At 53.1% G+C, this 20000-nt stretch overlaps 1 protein-coding gene across 2 annotated transcripts in view; it reads left to right on the top strand.

Annotated features, from left to right (window-relative positions):
- Positions 1-20000, top strand: part of LOC122253140 (uncharacterized) — a 444420-nt gene that overhangs the window by 399337 nt on the left and 25083 nt on the right. For both annotated transcript variants that reach the window (XM_086549512.1, XM_043015957.2), the window contains one exon: positions 10908-14191. In XM_086549512.1, the coding sequence (XP_086405638.1) occupies positions 10908-14191 (3284 nt within the window). The remainder of the gene's footprint in view (positions 1-10907; positions 14192-20000) is intronic.

The following is a 20000-nucleotide window of genomic DNA, read 5'->3' as shown; positions in this document are numbered from 1 at the left end:
CATATAGGCTTGAGTTTTTTTCTTGTTTTTCTCTATCTCTTGAGGACAGCAAGTTCGTGGACTTGATGTGCTTATGGGTGCGGATGTGGTGGTGTTGGGGGGTGGGGGTGGGAAAGGGGTGTGTGGGGGGGAGGGAAGAGGATGAAGATGAAGAAAGGAGAGAGGAGAAAGAAGAGGATGGAGAGAGAGAGAGGGAGAAGAAGAAAGGAGAAGGAAAATGTTGAAAGGTGAAGAGATCCGTGAATGAAGGGAAGCAAGAGAGGGAAAGTGGAGCGAAGAAAGAATGCGAAGAGAGGACAGGGGGAGAAGAGGATGGGGAAAGGCGGAAGAGGGAGGGGATGAAGAAGAAGAAGAAGAAGAAGAAGAAGAAGAAGAAGAAGAAGAAGAAGAAGAAGAAGAAGAAGAAGAAGAAGAAGAAGAAGAAGTAGCAGCAGTAGTAGAAAAAGAAGTAGACGAATAAGAAGAAGCTGAAGAATAAGAAGAAGACGAAGAATAAGAAAAGAAGAATAAGAAGACGAAGAAGGCGGCGAAGCATAAGAGGAAAAGAAGAATAAGAAGAAGACGAAGGATAAGGAGAAAAGAAGAAGACGAATAATAATAATAATAAGAAGAGGAGGAGGAGGAGGAGGAGGAGGAGGAGGAGGAGGGGGAGGGGGGAGGGCGAGGGGTGTCGGAAGGTTGGCAGCGTCTCGTCCCGTTACACTTTAGGAGCGACGCTGTCTATCGCTCTCATCTAAGGTCGTTAAACTGTTTCATTGTAAAGTCTTGATTTTTTTCTTTCTTTTTTGTCTTTTTTGCTGTTATTATTTAAGGCTGCCCGACCGTGGTGCGTCTTTGGGTGTCTAGCTTTTGGGAGTTGAGGAAGAGGAAGGGAGAGGAGGAGGAGGAGGAAGAAGAAGAGGAAGAGGGGGGGAGATGGAGGCGGGGAGGGAGGGGAGGGGAGGGGAGGGGAGGGGGAGATATAGAGAGGGAAAGGCGGAGAGTGATAGGGAAAGAGAGGGAGGGAGAGAGAGAGAGGGAGAGAGAGAGAGAGAGAGAGAGAGAGAGAGAGAGAGAGAGAGAGAGAGAGAGAGAGAGAGAGAGAGGGAGAGAGAGAGAGAGAGGGAGAGGAAGAGAGGGAGAGAGAGAGAGAGGGGGGGGAGAGAGAGAGGAGGGGAGAGAGAGAGGGGGGGGGAGAGAGAGAGAGGGGAGAGGAGAGAGGGGAGGGGGGAGAGGGAGGGGAGAGGGGGAGAGAGAGAGAGAGAGAGAGAGAGAGAGAGAGAGAGAGAGAGAGAGAGAGAGAGAGAGAGAGAGAGAGGGGAGAGAGAGAGAGGGGGGGAGATAGAGGGAGAGAGAGAGAGACAGAGACAGAGACAGAGACAGAGACAAACAGACAGACAGAGGGGGGAGGGCAGAGAGAACATAAGAAGATGAAGAAAGAGAGATACATATCAAATCACAGCATCTCTTGCCCCTTTCTGCGTAACCCTCTGTACCGGGGAATCCGTACCTCGTGACCTCAGGCGAAGTTCTATTGCCCACCCGCATGTACGCACACACGCCCGCGTGCGCGCGCGCGCACACACACACACACACACACACACACACACACACACACACACACACACACACACACACACACACACACACACACACACACACATGTATGTACGTGTATATGAATATATGTGTGTATGTATATGTGTGTGTGTGAGTGTATATATATATATATATAATCCTTCATTGAGGAGACCCGGACAAGCCGTGCAGGACTCGAGGCATGATCCTGGCGTGCCGAGGTCACACAAAGTACCGACCGGGCGAGATTCCTTCGCGGTCAGATAAGCCACTGGCGGCGACGGCGGCAGCGGAGGCTACACCAGCTCCTCCTCCCGCTCGCTGCTCGCTGCTCGCTCTCTGCTGTCTGCTCGTCGCTGTCTGCTGTCTGACCCGTCCCTGCTACCTTGCCTCTGGCGCGCCTTCGTTCCCTGCCTCTACTTCTTCCCTGTCTGCGTCGGAACGTCCGTTGCATGTCGGGAATAAGCACGTCCGCGCTGGCAGACAGACACACCCACGGACGTATACATTGTACACGGATACACTCGCGCAATGCCACACACACACACGCGCGCGCGAGCACACCCACCCACTCGCAGTCCATTTCCAAATACACCTGGACGGCCCGCCGCCACGCACCCAGCCGCGCATGTACTGACACACCAAGACAACATTCCTTATCGGTGCACGTCGGTAATAGCCAGCTAGCCATTCAGGGCCGGCTTGGTGCACGACGCCCGCCCGATGCACCCACGCCCGTCTCGCGTGTTTGTCCTGGCCGCCCACGATCCCTGGCGTCTGCGTCCCCGCCCATGGGCCTTCGGTGGCCTTCCCACAAGGATCCGGAGAGGCGGGGAGGGGAGGGGCGCGACGAGGCTCCGTCGGGGAATTTCAACACAGAGGAAGGATGGATCCAAACCAGGTTCGCCTCTCGCTGCACTTGGGGCTGACTGGTTCACTGGTTCGGACTTTATTCCATTTGAACTCCTCTATTTCTCATCACGATTGGTGTCATTTCCGTTGTTGCATTTCGTTGCTGATGTATTATCTCAAACCATCGCTAGAGTGAGAAAAGTGAATAAGTTCGTCGTCTTCCGAACACCGATTCTGGATCGCAATAGACGGGGGGGGGGGGAGCCTTGGTATAAATGAGCTCCATTCACAATTTTCGCCCGATTATTTCCCCCGTGAGAAGGTAGCGGTTCGGTGAGAAAAACACCTGATTGTGATAACACCAGAGTGGAGCGAGCGAGTGAGCGAGGGAGCGAGCGAGTGCGTTCGCGTGTTGTTGTCATCTCTCAGGGCGGGCGGCCATTACGGCGTGCGTTTCCGAGGCAGTTCGAGGCGTTCGGAGCGCAGTGAATTCGACCTCATTGGCGCTTTTTTTTTCATTTCACGAGCGTTTTTGGTCTTTGCATTCCTGGCCGTCGTGGCTGAGCGCTCGCTCGTCGTGCCGAATGCCCCCCAAAACACTCGTACTTTCACCGTGGTTGTTATCGTGCACTCACGTTTCGCCGTCACTCTGCCTCTCGCCGAGAGATCAGGCGATGGTTTCCGAACACGTACCCGAAACCATTGTTGCCAAACGATAACAATGGGGCCGTTTCAGTGATCCACGCCAAGCGTTTCTATAGATTTGCAACGTCGGCTCTGAAGAGAGACGTGTCGCTGTTGCATCGCGGGGCATTGCAAAGGAGTGTGCCGTTACAAGGGTCTAGTCGTGGCCGGTAGTTATCGTGCCTGGCGGGCGTTTAAGCCCCGTTCGCAATCACTCTCACGCCCATATTTCGGCCGAGAGCGGAAGCCTGACCTTCCACGCCCATCTTCGTCACCCGCACCTCCCTCCCTTCCCCCCTCCCTCTCCGCTACCGTTGCTCTCGTTACGACGTGCGGCGGTACCGTAGGACCGTAGAACACCGCCAGGATTCGAGGGAAAAAGGAAGGCAGGTACCGCTTTGGGTCAAGCGCTGATGGCGGCGCTGCCGTTACCGGTGACGTGACAGCATTTTGTGTTGTTGGTTTTTCCCTCTGCCGTTTGGTCATCATAGTCGGAAACATTTAGTTGGAGAAACTCTGTCAAAAGTCTTTAAAAACCTTTAAAGTCTATGAAGTATGAAGACTGTGCTGTTTTTTGTTTTGCAGTACAGGTCAGCACAAGCATAATCATCACTGCATAAATGTTTTATTTTCGTGGCTGGCAATTTTGATCCTCAGAATCGCTTGGTGTGATCAACCCACTTACTGAGATGTAATTGCAGTTTGGTCATTTTATTGCTTGTTTTTCCCCGGTAATACCCGGAGATACCCATTTGCAAGTCCTTTGCAATCATCCCGAGCTCTACAGTGAGGGTCATAAATTTGATAACAAGAACAATTAAAAGCACCGCGTCCCCGGCCACAGAAACACCATACTCTAACCACCACAACCACCATAACAACGATCATAAACACCAGCAGCAATCCCCCCCCCCCCACACACACACAATCCCTGCTCCCCACCCCCATCCTCCCTCTCTCTGCCTGCCCCCTGCCCCCTGCCCCCTGAACTCGCGTGAGGTAGTCTAGTCTCCCAGCACGATGAGCAATTTGCATTCCTGCCCCTGCGTCCCCCGTCATTCGATGTCTGACTCGGTGAACCCTTCTTTCTCCTCCTCCTCCTCCTTCTCCTCCTCTTCCTACTCCGCAACCTCCTCTTCCTCCGTCTCCTCAACCTCGTCTTCCTCTTACTCCTCCTTTATTTTCATTTTCATTCCTCCTCTTATGTCTCCCCTTCTAAATCTCTAGGACCCCCCTTCTCTCTCCCCCTCCCCCTCCCCCTCCCCTCTTCCCCCTTCCCCCCCCCCCCCCTTCCCTCTCTCCTCTCTCTCTCTCTCTCTCTCTCTCTCTCTCTCTCTCTCTCTCTCTCTCTCTCTCTCTCTCTCTCTCTCTCTCTCTCTCTCTCTCTCTCTCTCTCCCTCTCTATCTCAGCTCCTATTAACTGTGGTTTGTCGTTTGCGATATCCTTTTGTGGATATCTTGGTTCCCCTTGAGACTTCGTGACGCATATTTTAAAATGTATGTGATGTTTCCTTTGTGTTTTTCTCCTCGCTCGTGCCTCTTTGCCTTTCCTTTATCACATGTTTTACTATTTTTTTACACACTTTTCTATCTTTCTGTTTCTCTCGTTTTATTCCTCTTCGATTGGAATTTATTCCTTTATGTGCCTTGTGTTTTTATTCGCTAGTTTAAGGATTTTTTTCAAGGTTTTCTCTCCCCCTCCTCCCCCATCCTCCCCCCTTCACTTGCAACTCCCCTTCCTCTTCTATCAGCAACTCCCTACCTCCTTCCTCTCACCACTCCTTCCCAATTCCATACTGTCTCCCTTTTTCCATTTCCCTTCCTCTTTTCTCCACTCCCCCTCACCCCCTTACTCTTTGCTGCTTCACTCTCTCTCCTTATTCCTACTCCTTCCTTCCTCTCTCCTCCTCTTCCCTCCTTCCTCTCTCTTCCTCCTCCCTCCCCTTCCCTCCTCCTCTTCCCTTACTCCTCTCCCTCCCCCTCCTTCTACCACCCGTATCCTCCACCTCCCTCCTCCCTCCTCCCATACTCCTTCTCTCCCTCCCCCTTCCTTCTACCACCCCTATCCTTCACCTTCCACCTTCCTCCTCTCTCCTCCCATACTCCTTCTCTCCCTCCCCCTCCTCCCCCTCCCCTCGTTTTTGTGGCAAGTCGGAAGTCTTTGGCATGCCTTATGGACCGTAAACATGCTTTGGTTATTTGTTTATGGTTGAAAGTCATGATTTTGAATATTTGTTCACTTTTTTGTTGTTGAATATATATCTTATATTGTTTTATTTCCCAGTGGATTCTCTCTCTCTCTCTTTCGCTTTCCCTTTAGGCATAGATCCTACTTTTCAAAATCAAAAACCCTCTTCTCTCCATCTATCCATCTAATCAATTTCCTTCCTATCCTCTCTATCTCCCCCCCCCCCCCCCGTTCCTTCCTTCCCTATGCCCCACCTCCTCTCTCTTACCCTCCTCTTCCCCCTTCTCCCCACCTCCTCCCCCTTACCCTCCTCCTCCCCCTTCTCCCCGTCCCTCCCCCTTCCACCATGTCCCTGTCCCTGAGGCGAGCGAGGTGGGTGGGCGAGTGAGCGAGTGAGTTAGTGAGTTAGTGAGTGAGAGAACGAAAGAGCGAGCGACTGTGACTGTGAGTTTGCTCGCCGGGATTCAGCTGAGCCTGGGAGCGAGATTATGTGGGTTGTAGGAGAGTTTGGTGTCCTTATGTGGATAGAGGAGAAAGAGATTAGGTGGATGGGGGGGGGGGAGTGGATAGAGATTAGATGCGAAAGAAACATAGAAATCAATAATAAAAAATAAAAAAAACATGAGTGAAGATAAGATAAGAAACAGGCGAAAAATAAAACGAAAAAGAGAAGTGAAGAGAATACAGTACAAGAAAAAAAAGACAAGTCAAGAGAGAGAAAAAGAGAAAAAACAAGACACAAAAAAAAGAAGAAAAAAAAAAAGAAAGAAAAAGAAGCAAAAGAGAAAAGAGCCAAAGGAATCCCCACCCACAAAAAAGCAGAACAGGAGCCGATGCTCATTTTTTTTTTTTGGAGGGGGGGGGTTGGGGGGGCGAACTGCTAGCGTGACGGAGACCCACGCCATTGAGCCGAAACGAGGCTATTAGCTCGTTCGTCAGAGTAATAGGATAACAACGACTCTTAGAGGTTTTTAGATATAGTTTTTTTTCTTCTCTTTTTCTCTTTTTTTGGGGGTGTGTGGGGGTGGGGTGGGGGGATATGAATTATAGGTATTGAATTGTGTATTTTATTGATTTTTTTTCGAGGAAGATTATTATTATTTATTTTTATTTTTATTTTTTTTTGGGGGGAGACATGAATTATAGGTATTGTGTTTATTCTATTGATTTTTTTTAGGTTTGATTTTTCGAGGAAGAAATGTGCCGCGGGGATGGCGTGTCAGAGTGATGGTGGTAATAGTTAGGATTTTTGTTGGTTTGTTCATTGATTCAAAAAAAGAGAGAAAAAAAACGTTCCACCTCCCCAGTCATTCAGCTAAATTATTTTTTTTTCACGTATTAATAGTGTTAGTAATTTTTATCAATATTATTATTGTTAATATTATTGTTAGCATTATTATTATCATTATTATTATCATTATTATCATTATCATTATTTTTACTCATCATCACCACTACCATCATCATTATTTTTATTCTCCATCACCACCACCACACCACCACCACCATCATTTTCTCATCACCACCATCATTATCATCGTCATCATCATCATCATCATCATCATCATCATCATCATCATCATCATCATTTTCGCGCGCGCCTCGTCTGCACTTGAAAACCGCTTCAAGTCTCGAAAGGTTGCGCCGCCCGCTGCCGTGTCTCCCTTCACCCTTTCAACATTGCAAGATTTATGGCTCTTCCGCTCGAGTCACTTGGTGGGGGAGGGGGGAGGGGGGAGGGGCATGGGTGCTGAGATTAGGGGGTATGGGGTATAGGGGGATTGCTAGAGGTGTGTGTAGGGGGGAGGGGAGGGAGGGAAGAACGAAGGTGGAGGGGCAGAGGGGGAGGGGTGTGTGCGTGTGAAGTAGATGTAAGGGGGATGAGGGGATGAGGAGGGGTAGGATGCTCGTAGGGGTTGATTGGGGGTAGGGGTGGGGGTGGAGGGTGGGGAGGCGCTATGTGAGGGGAATGTGAGAAGGGGAAAGGGCATGGGGCATGGGGCATTGTGGGGTTACGCTATGAACGTCGAGATAGGTTTTGTCACTTTTTTTTTTACGTAGAGGGAGGAGGTGGGAGGAGGAGGGGTGGGGGGTTAAGGAGGAGGTGGGGGGAGTTGGGAGGGGGGGTTAAGGAGGAGGTGGGAGGGGGGGGGTTAAGGAGGAGGTGGGAGGTGGTGGGGTGGAGGGCACAGTTATAGTCGTAAAGGCAATTTCAACAACCTAAGGTAATCAAGCAATTTGCTTTAGATTTAGTGACCCTTGTTTATAGTTAACTTTTTTACATTCATTAATTTATGTATTTGTTATTACTGATATGTTTATTATATCTTTCTCATTATTATTATTTTTTTTATTTATTTATTTATTTTGCGGAGGTCTTGGGTATGTTTCTCTTGCGAGGTTGTGATAAGATGATGTGGTTTTTGAGAATGAATATGTGGTGATGGAATGCCATTTGATGCCGGGGGGGGGGGGGATGTGCTCGCCCTATCTGTACTTTTTTCTCTCTTTCTTTCTTCGGTCTCTCTTTCGCTCATTTCTCTCTCTTTTGTCATTCTGATTCTGATTCTTTCGCTTTTCTTTCTCGTTCTTTCTTTCTCTTTTCTCTTTTCTCCCGCGTTCTTTCTCTCTCTGACCTCTTTATCTCTCTCTCTCTCTCTCTCTCTCTCTCTCTCTCTCTCTCTCTCTCTCTCTCTCTCTCTCTCTCTCTCTTTCTCTCTTTCTCTCTCTCTCACTCACTCTCACTCACTCACTCTCTCTCGTCCTCTTTCTCTCGGCCTCGCTGCCTCCCTCCGCCAGTGCCCGAAGTAAGCGCCGTGGCAGGAACGACGCCCGAGGGCCAAGTGTGCCACTCGGGGCCCTCCCTCGGTGACTCGTCGCTGTTGCGTCACCTCGTCTCCTTCGTCATTCCAGGCGCGCCTCCGTCACTTGCTCGCGACGGTCCAGTGGCCAAGGCGGACCATCTGTGGCCCGACCCTTCACCTTAGCGGGAGGGAGGGGAGGGAGGGGCTCTTTTCCCATCTCTCTCTCTCTCTCTCTCAGTCTCAGTCTCACTCTCTCTTTCAGTCTCTCTCTCTCTCCTTCTCTCTCCTTATCTCCCTCCCTCCTCTCCCTCCCTCCCTCTCTCCCTCTCCCTCCCTCTCTCTCCTCTCCCTCCCTCCCTCTCTCCGTCTCTCCCTCTCTCCCTCCGTCCCCCTCTCTCCCTCTCCCTCCCCAGTTATGCAGTCGAGATTCCTGGAAAAAAATAGTGAGGGAAGGGTTAGGGGGGGGGGGATTAATAGGAGACAGAGGCTCGTAATGTCTAAATAGTGGAGAGATGGCGTCTTCTCGTTTCGTCTCGTTTCGTCTCGTTTCGCGCCATGTCCAAGTGTTTCGCGACGACGTACGGGTTCCGGCGGGTGGCATCGAGCGAAGTCAAGTGGACAATGGTGAAAGGTCCTGGGGTGGTGAGAAGGAGGAGAAGAAGAAGAAGAAGAAGAAGAAGAAGAAGAAGAAGAAGAAAAAGGGAAGGAGGAGGAAGAGGAAGAGGAAGAAGAGGAGGAGGAGGAGGAGGAGAAGGAGAAGGAGAAGGAGAAGAAGAAGAAGAAGAAGAAGAAGAAGAAGAAGAAGAAGAAGAAGAAGAAGAGAAGAAGAAGAAGAAGAAGAAGAAGAAGAAGAAGAAGAAGAAGAAGAAGAAGAAGAAGAAGAAGAAGAAGAAGAAGAAGAAGAAGGAAAGGAGGAGGAAGAGGAGGAGGAGGAAGGGGGCTGGGGAGGAGGAAGGATAAGGTAGGGTGCGAGAGGTAGGAAGGAGGGGGTTGGGGAGGGGGAGGGAGGAAGAGGAGGCAGGAGGGAGGGACCAAGGTTATGTGGGCGGCGGTCGAGAGGGCTGTGGGCGGCCGCCGCGGTATTTATCTCGTGCTGTTGCAAGGGCGTGTTGCAGAGGACGTAGGTGGAGTCGCTGTGATTTGATATGGAATTGACTATGCGGAAGAAATCACTGGTTGTTGGGGAAGACAGCTCTCCCTCTCTCCCTCTTCTTCTTCCTCCCCCTCTCTCTCCCCCTCCTCCCTCCCTCTCCCTCAAAAAATCGACAAAAAAAGTTGCATAACTCCTCTTTTTGTAGTATATATTTCTCATATATATGTTTATATATATATATATATATATATATATATATATATATATTTTTTTTTTTTTTTTTTTTTTTTTTTTTTTTAGGGGGGGGGGCATATTTACGATTTCTTATCATTTCTTCTTGCCACGGCTTACCTACGCTTACGCTGTGGCGGCGGTTGCAATCGCGTGCAACTAATGCAGCGAACGAGTCACTCAGCTGAGGGTCGTGGTCGAGGCCATAGCTGTGGGAGCCCCGAGCAAAGCCGTCACTCCTCCTCCTCTTCCTCTTCGTCCTCTTCTTCCTTCTCCTCCTCCTAATCTTCCTCTTCGTCCTCTTATTCCTCCTCGCCCTCTTCTTCCTTCTCCATCTCCTCCTAATCTTCCTCTTCGTCCTCTTCTTCCTTCTCCTCCTCTTCCTCTTTGTCCTCTTCTTCCTTCTTATCCTCTTCCTCTTCCTCTTCGTCCTTTTCTTCCTCCTCCTCCTCCTCTTTCTCTTCGTCCTCTTCTTCCTCCTCCTCCTCTTTCTCTTCGTCCTCTTCTTTCTCCTCCTCCTCCTCCTCCTCCTCTTCCTCTTCCTCATCTCCCTCTTCTTCCTTCTCCTCCTCCTCCTCCTCCTCCTCCTCTTCCTCTTCGTCCTCTTCTTCCTTCTCTCCTCCTCCTCATCTTCCTCTTCCTCCTAATCTTCTTTCTCTCTTCCTCCTTCTCTTTATCTTTCTCCTCCTCCTCCTCCATCCTATTCTTTCTCTCCGCCTCTTCCTCTTCCTTATCCTTTTTTATTCCACTTCCACATCATCCGTTCCTCAACCTCCTCCCTTCCTCCTCCTCCTCCTCCTCCTCCTCCTCCTCCTCCTCTTCCCGTTTTCGGCGACGGCGCCTTGGCAGTGGCAAAAGGGCGTGCAGTGATTCATGGTTGAGTGACTTCGAAGTTTGCAATCATGCATTATGGATTATTGACGGACGTTGCAATTGAATGAGGAGGCAGGAAGGAAGAGGATGAGGAGAAGGATGCAGGAAGGAGGATGTGAGATGTCCTTGATCTTGCTGTCTGTGGCTTGCGGTGCATTCTCACGGCTGTCTTGTGTCTTTCGTGTCATCCGCTCGTGTGCATGACCACGTATGCGCGGTTGCATATTCATAGGTCCAGAAGGGTGGTTGGTGTGTGCGTGGGACTTTTGGTGTGTGCCGTCCCACTCTCCTCATCTCTCTCTCTCTTTCTCTCTCTCTCCTCCTCCTCCTCCTCCTCCTCCTCCTCCTCCTCCTCCTCCTCCTCCTCCTCCTCCTCCTCCTCCTCCTCATCCTCCCTCTATGTATGTTGTAAGTATGTAGACTAAGATTAATTCTTTAGCCTATATAGGTCAGGAGATAAAGGGAAGAGGATTTTGAGCAGTCGTGCGAGAGTAAGGAAAGGAAATCTTGAAAGGGATGACTATTCTAGAAGCGCGACTCTGACCTCGACGCTTTCAGTAGTGTTTTCGTTTCATTGTAATTGCTCAATTGTTTCGCTTTTTCTAAGGCCTTGTTTCTCCCGCAGGTGGCGGCGGCAACGTAAGCGTGTCCGCCTGCGAGCACCGCTACACCAGCACCTCAGGAGGGGCGCCGCCCCCCTACTCGCGGCTGCCCCCCGACGGCCATGAGTTCCCCAGCAGCTACGCCGAAGGCCTACCCGACAAGCTGTCTCGCTTCGCCCGTTACTCGCGCCTGGCCATGGAGCTGGACAGCCCCACCAGCCCCGGCAGTCCCCCTCCGTCCTCCACCTCCACCCCCCGCCCCCGCTCGGCCCCGGGCACGCCCCTAGGCCCTCCCCCGCCCATCCCCCGCACCTCCTCCTCCTCCTCCTCGAGCTCCTCCAAGGCCTACGCGGCCGAGCGGGGCACGGACGGCGGGAGCAAGTGGTCCTTGTACTCCGGCGGCGAGGAGCGGCGCTCCCGCGAAGCGACGCCGACGCGCGGCCGCTGGCGGCGGCAGGATGAGCGCAGCGAGAGGAGCGTCCGCGACAAGATCGCCATGTTCTCGACGGACGGGCCCGACCAGCCACACCCGAAGACGCGCAAGCTGGACAAGGTGGAGGGCGACGAGGCCACCATGAAGCGCGCCTTCACGGAGGACGACGTACGCCTGGACTCGTCGGCCGCGTCCCCGAGCGGCAAGGGCGGCCTGCGCGAGAGCTCCCGCTCCCTCAGCAAGACCTCGGCCTTCAGCTCCATGATCAACGTCAGCACGGCCGAGCCCAAGGACAGCGTCAAGATGGCGACGGCCTCCAGCGAGGTGGACATCCGGCAGGAGCTTCCCCCCGCTCCGCGCCGCGCCGACCTGCGGGAGAGCAAGCGCGCCGAGGGCGACTCCTCCTCTAGCGGCCTTCACGCCCGCTCACAGAGCCTCATCGACATCGGGCGCACGTCCCTGACCAAGCGGCACAGCGTGGGCGCCTACGACCGGCCGTCCGTCTACCAATACGGCGTGGAGAAGCCCGAGGACCGCGAGCGGAGGACGTCGCTCTCCAACCTGATCGAGCAGCGGCGGAAGAGCCTCAGCAAGCTGCGCGGCCTCGTCATCCCCGAGAGCCGCGCCAACGAGGGCCTCGAGAAGACGCCCATCGACCTCCCGAAGATCGCCAGCATCCCGCCGGCCTCCGCCCTCAAGACCATGTCGCTGCCGCGGGAGGGCCAGCGCTCGCCCAGGCTCTACAAGGCCGACTCCATCTCCAGCATCGATTCCTGCGAGTCCAACACCAGCCGACAGAGCTCCCTCAACGCCCCGCCGTGGAAGAGCAGCGGCGGCGGCGGCGGCGGCGGCACCACCAGCGGCACCAGCACCCTCCCCAAGTACTCCCCCGCCTTCAAGAGGAAGAACATCGCCGTCTTCAACAAATGTGATAACTTACCTCCCCCGAGCGGCCGCACTCACAGCACCCGCAGCGCCTCCCCCACCAGCGACTTCTCGCAGGCCTCGCCCGTGCCCCCCGCCACAACGCCCCCCAAGAGCCTGGAGAGCATCACCACGCCCAGCTCGGAGCACGCCTTCGAGTTCTGCGAGACCAAGTACTCCAGCGACCGACACAATTACAGCAAGCTCTCGCTGTCCCAGAAGAGCTCCCTCGACTCGAGACTGAGCAGGGCCGAGGACAGCGACAACGACTCGGCGGTGAGCTCCACGCAATCCAGCTTCTCCCAGGGGATCTCGCCCCCGTCGTCCCCCATGCCCGAGCAGGACGACCACGACGACCGAAGCTCCCGGACGTACCGCTCCCGCCTCTCCCCGCAGAGTTCCTTCGACGAGCAGGACTCCGCCAGAAGAGTCCTGAAGCGCGGCAGCATCGAGGCCGAGAACAGAAGAAACGTGCTCAACTCCGCGCGGTGCAGCTCCGGGCGGAGCAGCGACGAGCAGCTGACTCCAGAGATCATCCGCAAGTTCTCCTCCGAGCGCGTGGAGGAGACGGACAGGTTCCCTAAGCGACTCGACTCCGAGCTTCGAGAGGGACCCAAGACGACGGGCCTGCGTCGCCAGCCGTCCTCGTCGTCCACTTCGTCAGCCGCCTCGTCGCGGCGTTCGTCGCACGACTCCTCCCGACGGAACTCGCGCGACTCCGTCATCCACGTGGCCAAGCACGAGGAGGTGAAGGTGTCTGCCGAGCCCGTGTACTTCGACCAGGAGGGCGAGATGTACAAGGAGTCGCAGCTGAAGGTGGCTTATCTCAACGAAATCATGGACGACTTCGAGCAGCTGACCGAGGCCGCCAATGAGGAAGTGATCGCTGAAATCCCGATGTCTGCCTCGCGGCGAGTCGTCGAGCAGCCCGAAGCCCCTGAGAACCCGCGGACGTCGCCCACCCGGCGCTCCGAGCGGTGGGCGGCCCTCGAGATGAAGTACGGGTCGTCCAATACCAATAACGACATCGAGACGAAGATCCAGAGACTAAGAAGAACCTCGGACGCCTCTTCGCCGGAGAGGACCAAGAAGAAGTCGCAAGGCTTCCGCGCCCTGGCCGACAAGTGGCAACAGCGGGCCGAGGAGGATACCGCGGCGCCGCAGCCTCAGTTGACGCGCAGAGAGAGCGGCAGCCGGATGGACATGCCGTCGCGCCCCAACCGCCTCTATGACGAGCGGGCCTCCAGCCAGGAGCACCCGACTCGCCCCTCGCGCCTCTGTGACGACCACTCGGAGGCGGACAGCAGCCGGCCAGCGCGGCCCACGTCTCTTTACAGTGAGTCCAACCTCTCGTCCTCGAACAGCAGCAGCGCCAGCGAGGTCCGTGGCGGCAGAGTCGACTTGCCAGACCGCAAGCTGTCCATGCCAGAGTACGGCAGCGGCGGCATCAAGATGCGGGAGCGGCGTGAGGGCAGCAACGGCGGCGCCCCTTCGCGTCCCACCAGCCTGATCGAGGGAGGCGACGCCGCCATGATGGACTCGCACTACCTGAGCGCCGCCCCGCTCAGCCCCGCCGCCTCCACCGACTCGCGGGAGGACCTCCTCGACACCCCGGATATCCTCTCGCGCACGGCCAGCAAGGAGGTGCTCGACGCCTTCTCGCGCCCGAAGGTGTCCGCCGCGGGCGTCTCCCTCCAGCGTGCGGGCGCCTCCAACACGCCTAAGATGGCCGACATCATGCGCGCCTTCGAGAGGCACGACCTAGGCAAGCGCGGCGCCCCCGCCAGCGGCGCCTCCCACCCGCGTATGTCCTCCCTCGACTCCACCAACAGCGACGACGGTTCCATGGGCGCGCACTACGGCTCCGTCACGTCCCTGGCGTCCGGTCAGAGGGACCAGTACGGCTCCATCACGTCCCTCGCCTCCTCCACGTCCCTCATCTCGCCACAGGTAAGTGTCCTTCGCCCTAATTGACCTCCGGGATTAATTAGGTCTCTTGATTATACATTTATGGATTTATCTCCGCTGCCGGGAAGCGACGAATCACGGACTGTGAGGCTTGGCCCTCGGCGTGCCGTGGCCGGGACCGACGCTTCCATTCCATTGTGTGTGTCTGCCTGCCTGCCTGCCTGTCTGACCATCTGTCCACCTGTCCACCTGTCTGCCTGTGTACACGCATGCATCCATGTCCGCGTGTCGTGTTTTCCTTACGTCTTTTCCATCGCCCCCCCCCCCTCCCCCGGCCGTCACGCGTGCTACGGTCCGGCCTTTGTTTGTAATTCCTCCCAGGCTGTTGATCATTGATGCCACGTCCACCTCGATTATGACGTCACCGGCGAGCGCCATGAGAGCCTGTTCCCTGCCATTAATCAGGGTGACTCGCGGCCCTGCTCCTCTCTCGATAAAAAGAGAATCTCTCGGAACGGTGTTGGTCACCCCGATGAAACAGGGCCTCGTTATTACCGTGATTACGCGTCCCACCGCAGATCGTCACTCACAGTCATTCACCTTCTCCCTCCTCCACCCCCTCCTCTCTCTCTCTCTCTCTCTCTCTCTCTCTCTCTCTCTCTCTCTCTCTCTCTCTCTCTCTCTCTCTCTCTCTCTCTCTCTCTCTCTCTCTCTCTCTCTCTCTCTCTTTCTCTCTCTCTCTCTCTTCTTCCCTCCCTCCTTTCCTTCCTCCTTCTTTCCTTCCTTCCTCTCTCGTCGTCGTCGTCGTCGTCGTCGTCGTCGTCGTCGTCGTCGTAATCTAACCACCACTCTACCTGTTCGTCTCCTTCGTGAAGTGTCCCCGTGCCGATCTCGCCTCGGCCCTCGGGAATGACCGGCGCTTTCCTTCGGGGGTTATGCTCCGCCGCGATGTTCCGGCGTCGTCGTTATCCGGTCGTCGATCAGGAAGGCAGCGCCGCGCCGTCGCGGTGGCTCGTCCTCGCGTCTCGCGAGATAAGTGGCCTTTTCCTCCGCCGCCATCACGGGGACTTGTCCCGTTAGGATCCGAGTGTCGTCTCCTCCTCCTCCTCCTTCTTCTTCTTCTTCTTCTTCTTCTCCTCCTTATGCCCCCCCCCTGTCATGTCCTCTTTGTCTTCATTCACACATCACGCACATATGCATACGCACACGCATACACACTCGCGCACGCACACGCACATGCACATGCACATGCACATGCACATGCACATGCACACGCACACGCACACGCACACGCACACGCACACGCACACGCACACGCACGCACACGCACACACACACACACACACACACACACACACACACACACACACACACACACACACACACACACACACACACACACACACACACACACACACACACACACACATGTATGTATGAATAATCCTCTTCTTTCCTCTCGTCGCCTCTCCGTGTCTCCTCCTCCCCTCTTCCGCTCCGCCCTGTGACTTCTTGTAAGACAGATGATCTCTCGTTCTGGTTTTCGTCCCAGAGTGTCTTGCCGTAAGATGCAGGAGCGGCTCTTTCTCTCGCCTCATTACTCTGCCGTCTGCGGTAATTGGCTCTTGTTCCACGGATCTTATGTCATTATCATCGCCTTCTTCTGCGGTCATTTATCGCCTTGTCTCTCTGTGTTTATTCGTTTTCTCGTTCTTTCTCTGGGATTATCTGATCTTCTGTTTTTTTGTTTTTTTTTGGGGGGGGGGCGTGAGATGTTTTTTATTTTACTTTTGGTGGTTCCCAATGACAAAATCTCTGTGGTAGCCCTTCCTCTCCCCCCTCCCCTCCCCACACCACTACCACCCACCACCACTACCACCCACCACCACACCTCTCCCTCCCTCCCTCCCTCCCTCCCTCTCCAAACGGTGCGATCAAAACCCCCCAACCTCAAGTATTTGTCCGAGAGTGTGTGGGTGTTTCTCCGACCCTCGCCCAGATCCCACAGGCATTCGCTCGCTCCCACAGGCTTTCGCTCGCTCGTCCCCTCTCCTCTCCCTCCTCCGCGTCCGAAACTATCTGACGTCGTCCGCTCGCCTCGCCAAAGTGGTCAATACGAGAGAGATGTCACCTGAGGCGTCTTTTCACACTTCAAGGCAGTTTCTGGGAAGCTTGGCCTGGGGTCTCGGGGGAAGAGTGTGTTTGGGGCTTTTGGTCCTTGGGGAGTCGCGGTTTTGGCTGCGTTCTGTGCTCATTTTTTTTCTTCTTTCTTTCTTTCTTCTTTCGTTTTTCTTTTTTCGTCTTCTTTCGTCTTTCGCCTTTCTTCTTCTTTCGTCTTTCTTCTTCTTTCGTCCTTCTCCTTCTTTCGTCTTTCGCTTTTCTTCTTTCTTCTTTCGTCTTTCTTTTTCTTCTTCTTCTTCTGCTTCTGGCGCGCCCGCATTGCTTGCTCTTGCTATTTTATTTATTTGCGTTTATTTGGTTATTTTAAGGGTCGTTGTGATCCTCCTCACCCCACTTCCCCTACCTCCCCCTTCTCCTCTCACCCCCACCTCCTCCTCCTCCTCCCTCTTCTCCCCTACCTCCCCCTCCTCCTCCTCCTCCCCCCCCCATATACCCACCCTACCCAAGGCTATAAATATGTCTCCCATTCGCCCCCCCTCCCCCCATTAAAATAATTCGTTCATGGGTTTTGTATCTGACCAGGATATTACTGCCTAGAATTATTGACTCGGGTGTTTTAATGGGGGAGGGGGGAGGTTGATTGGGGATTAATGGGGGGGGGGGTATTAAGAGTGATGGTTGATAGGAGATAGAGGGAGAATAGGGATTGGATGTAAGGGCGTGGGTGTGTGTGGCGAGGATGCGGAGGGGGGGTAGGTGTGTGTGTGTGTGTTTGTATTTGTGTGTGTGTGCATGGCGGGTGTATGGCATTTATGGTGATGGGCATAGTGAAAGAGGGGGAGGGGGAGCAGGGGCGTTAGGTGTGTGTATGGTGATGAGGCGATAGTGTATGGTGGGTGTAAACAGGGCGGTGGTGTTGACGGCAATCATGCGCTGATTAATAGCCTTCTTTTAGCCACAGTTGGTTAGGGTTACAAGTTATTACCGTAATTAATAAGAGGCATTTCGAGGCATTTTCGCCATAACCCCTTTTCCCTTCCTTTCTTTTTTTATTTATTTCGTTTTCTTTCTTTCTTTTGGTGAAGTATTTCGTGTTGTTATTATTTTTTTCTCCCTTTTCTTCTTTCGTGTTTCTTGTATGTTTCTCTCTCTCTCTCTCTCTCTCTCTCTCTCTCTCTCTCTCTCTCTCTCTCTCTCTCTCTCTCTCTCTCTCTCTCTCTCTCTTCCTATCTTTCATTCACTCGTTTCCTCTTTCGTAGAAGTATTTAGCGCCGTGACGACAGCTCGAGTCGTGTGGTCTCTCGCGTTCTGGGATTCGCATTGTGGTCGTCTTTTGTTCGTCCGCCGGCCTTGGGGAAGGTAGTCGTCGCTGGGGGGGGTGGGTGAGTCGTGGGTGCGTTCTCTCTCTCTCTCTTTCTCTTTCTCTCTTTTCTTTCTTTTTTTCTTTCTTTCTCTTTTTCTTTCTCGTTTTCTTTGTCTTTCTCTCTCTAGTTTTTTCTCTTCTCTCTCTCTCTCTCTCTCTCTCTCTCTCTCTCTCTCTCTCTCTCTCTCTCTCTCTCTCTCTCTCTCTCCCTCCCTCCCTCCCTCCCTCCCTCTTTGATCTCCTCCCCCCTCCCCCTTCCTTCACCACAACCTGTTCCAAGCTCCAAAGCCTTCTACCCCATCGCACACCTGTTGATCTTCTTGATCCCCCACTCTCCTCTTCCCCCTCTCATCCCTCTCTCTCTCCCTCACTCTCTCCTTCTTTTCCCTCTCCCCCCTCTCCTTCCTCCCTCTCCTTCCTCCCTCTCCCCCTGACCCTCTCTTCACCCTCCTCCCTCTCCCGCTAACCCCCTCATCACCCCTCTCCCCTCCTCCCTCTACCCACCTCGCCCCTTCTATCCCTTCAACTTCCTCCCTCCTACCTCTCCCCCTCCCCTTTTCGCCCCCTCTCCCCCACGGAACAAAACAAAGCCAAAAAGGCGGACGATCAAGTGGAACCTCCAAATAAGTCCTGTTGCTTCACACAATAAGACAACGATTCGACGCCGCGTCAAATTTACACGAACCTTCCCCAAAGCCGGTCTGGGGAAGGGGAGGGGGGGGGCTGCCTCTCAGTCTCTCTTGTCTTACTCTCCTTTCTTTTCTTCTCTTCTCTTCTATGCGCTCTTTTTCTCTTTCTCTTTCTTTTCTGTTCTCTTTCTCTCCTTTTCTTCTCTTTTTCTCTTTCTTTTCTATTCTTTCTCTCTCTCTCTATTTCTTCTCTTTCTCTTTCTCTTATATCCTCTTTCTCTTCTTTTCTTCTTTCTCTTTTTTCTTTCGCTTTCTCTTCTCTCTTTCTCTCTCTTCTCTCTTTCTCTCCCTCCCTCCCTACCTCCCTGTGTGGGGGGGGGGACGGTTGCATGTATTTATGTGTGTTTGTTTTAAGGTGCGCGGTTGTGTGTATCTGTTTGTGTTCGTTTTTAGGTGTGTTTGTTTTAGCGTTTTTAGGTGTGTTTGTTGTTTAAAGGTTTTCGGAAATTCTTTTTACCTGTGTTTTCACGAATTCTTCCTTTTTTAGAAAATGAACATTTACGGTGATGGATCTTCTGGGAAGTTCTCTTTTCGTCCATTTGTGTGTGTGAACTCATTCTCTCTCTCTCTCTCTCTCTCTCTCTCTCTCTCTCTCTCTCTCTCTCTCTCTCTCTCTCATTCTGGCGACGGTTGTCACGCGTCACGCCACTACGGAAATTCTGTTCGATCGCCCCGTAACGGTTTGTCGAATTCACGCCGGTTAGCTGTGGAAGGAGGGAGAGGGAGATAGATAGATAGATAGATAGATAGATAGATAGAGATAGGGAGAGAAGTAGAGAGATAGGGAGAGGGAAAGAGAGAGGGAAGGGAAAACTAGAGAGGAAAATGTATTAGGGGAAAAAAAGAAGTTACACACGCAACTTAAGACAAGCAAGGACAGCAGAAAACGACAAAAACACAAATGACAAAGGCACCTGTCGCCCCATCCCCCCCATCCCCACCCCTGCCAAAAACAAAAAAAACAAAAACAAAAACAAAACAAGGAAAAGCAGCAGTAACAACAACAATTCCTCAGACAGTTTACAACGACAATGGAGAAAGTTTTCCTCTAACCCCCCAACCTCCTCCCCCTTCCCCCCTCCCCCCGAAGTTTCCCCCTCCGGTGTTGACCCTGTCCCGTTCCTTTCCCCTGGGGGTCTTGGCGGGAGAGGGAGGGGTGTTGGCAGGGGGGAGGAGGGGGGAGTTGTGCTAAGTTTATCCGTCTTTAAAAGGGAATATTAAGGGCTGTTTTAGGGGGGTGGGTGGGTCGGCGTGTTGCTGTTTTTGTTTTTTTTTGTTTCTTGTTTTTATGTTTATCATCATCAGCAGCATTATCGTTGTTATTATTATTATTACTATTGTTACTACTGCTACTACTATTATTGTTATTGTAATACTTGGGTTTTGGGGATTGTGGTAACGATGTTTATTGAGGGGGGGGAGGGGTTCAAATTTTTAACGGTGGGCAATTAAATCAATAAGATTGATCGCCCTTTGAGGCATTTCCAGTCCCGCTTCACTCTGTCGGTGGCCATTTTGTTTCCCTCGGTTCGGGAGGAAATCATAATTTTGCTTCGAAAATGTTCAGGAGAAAAAAGCGTAGTGGTTGAACTTATACCCTTTCCAAGTTTCCTATTCACCCTTTCTCTCTCTCTCTCTCATTCTTTCTCATTCTCTCTCTCTCTCTCTCTCTCTCTCT

This window comes from Penaeus japonicus, unplaced genomic scaffold, assembly GCF_977035675.1.
Source record: "Penaeus japonicus unplaced genomic scaffold, GWHDUDI00000001_assembly GWHDUDI00000022, whole genome shotgun sequence".
Classification (NCBI taxonomy): domain Eukaryota; kingdom Metazoa; phylum Arthropoda; class Malacostraca; order Decapoda; family Penaeidae; genus Penaeus; species Penaeus japonicus.
This window is presented reverse-complemented; position numbering and strand designations above follow the sequence as displayed.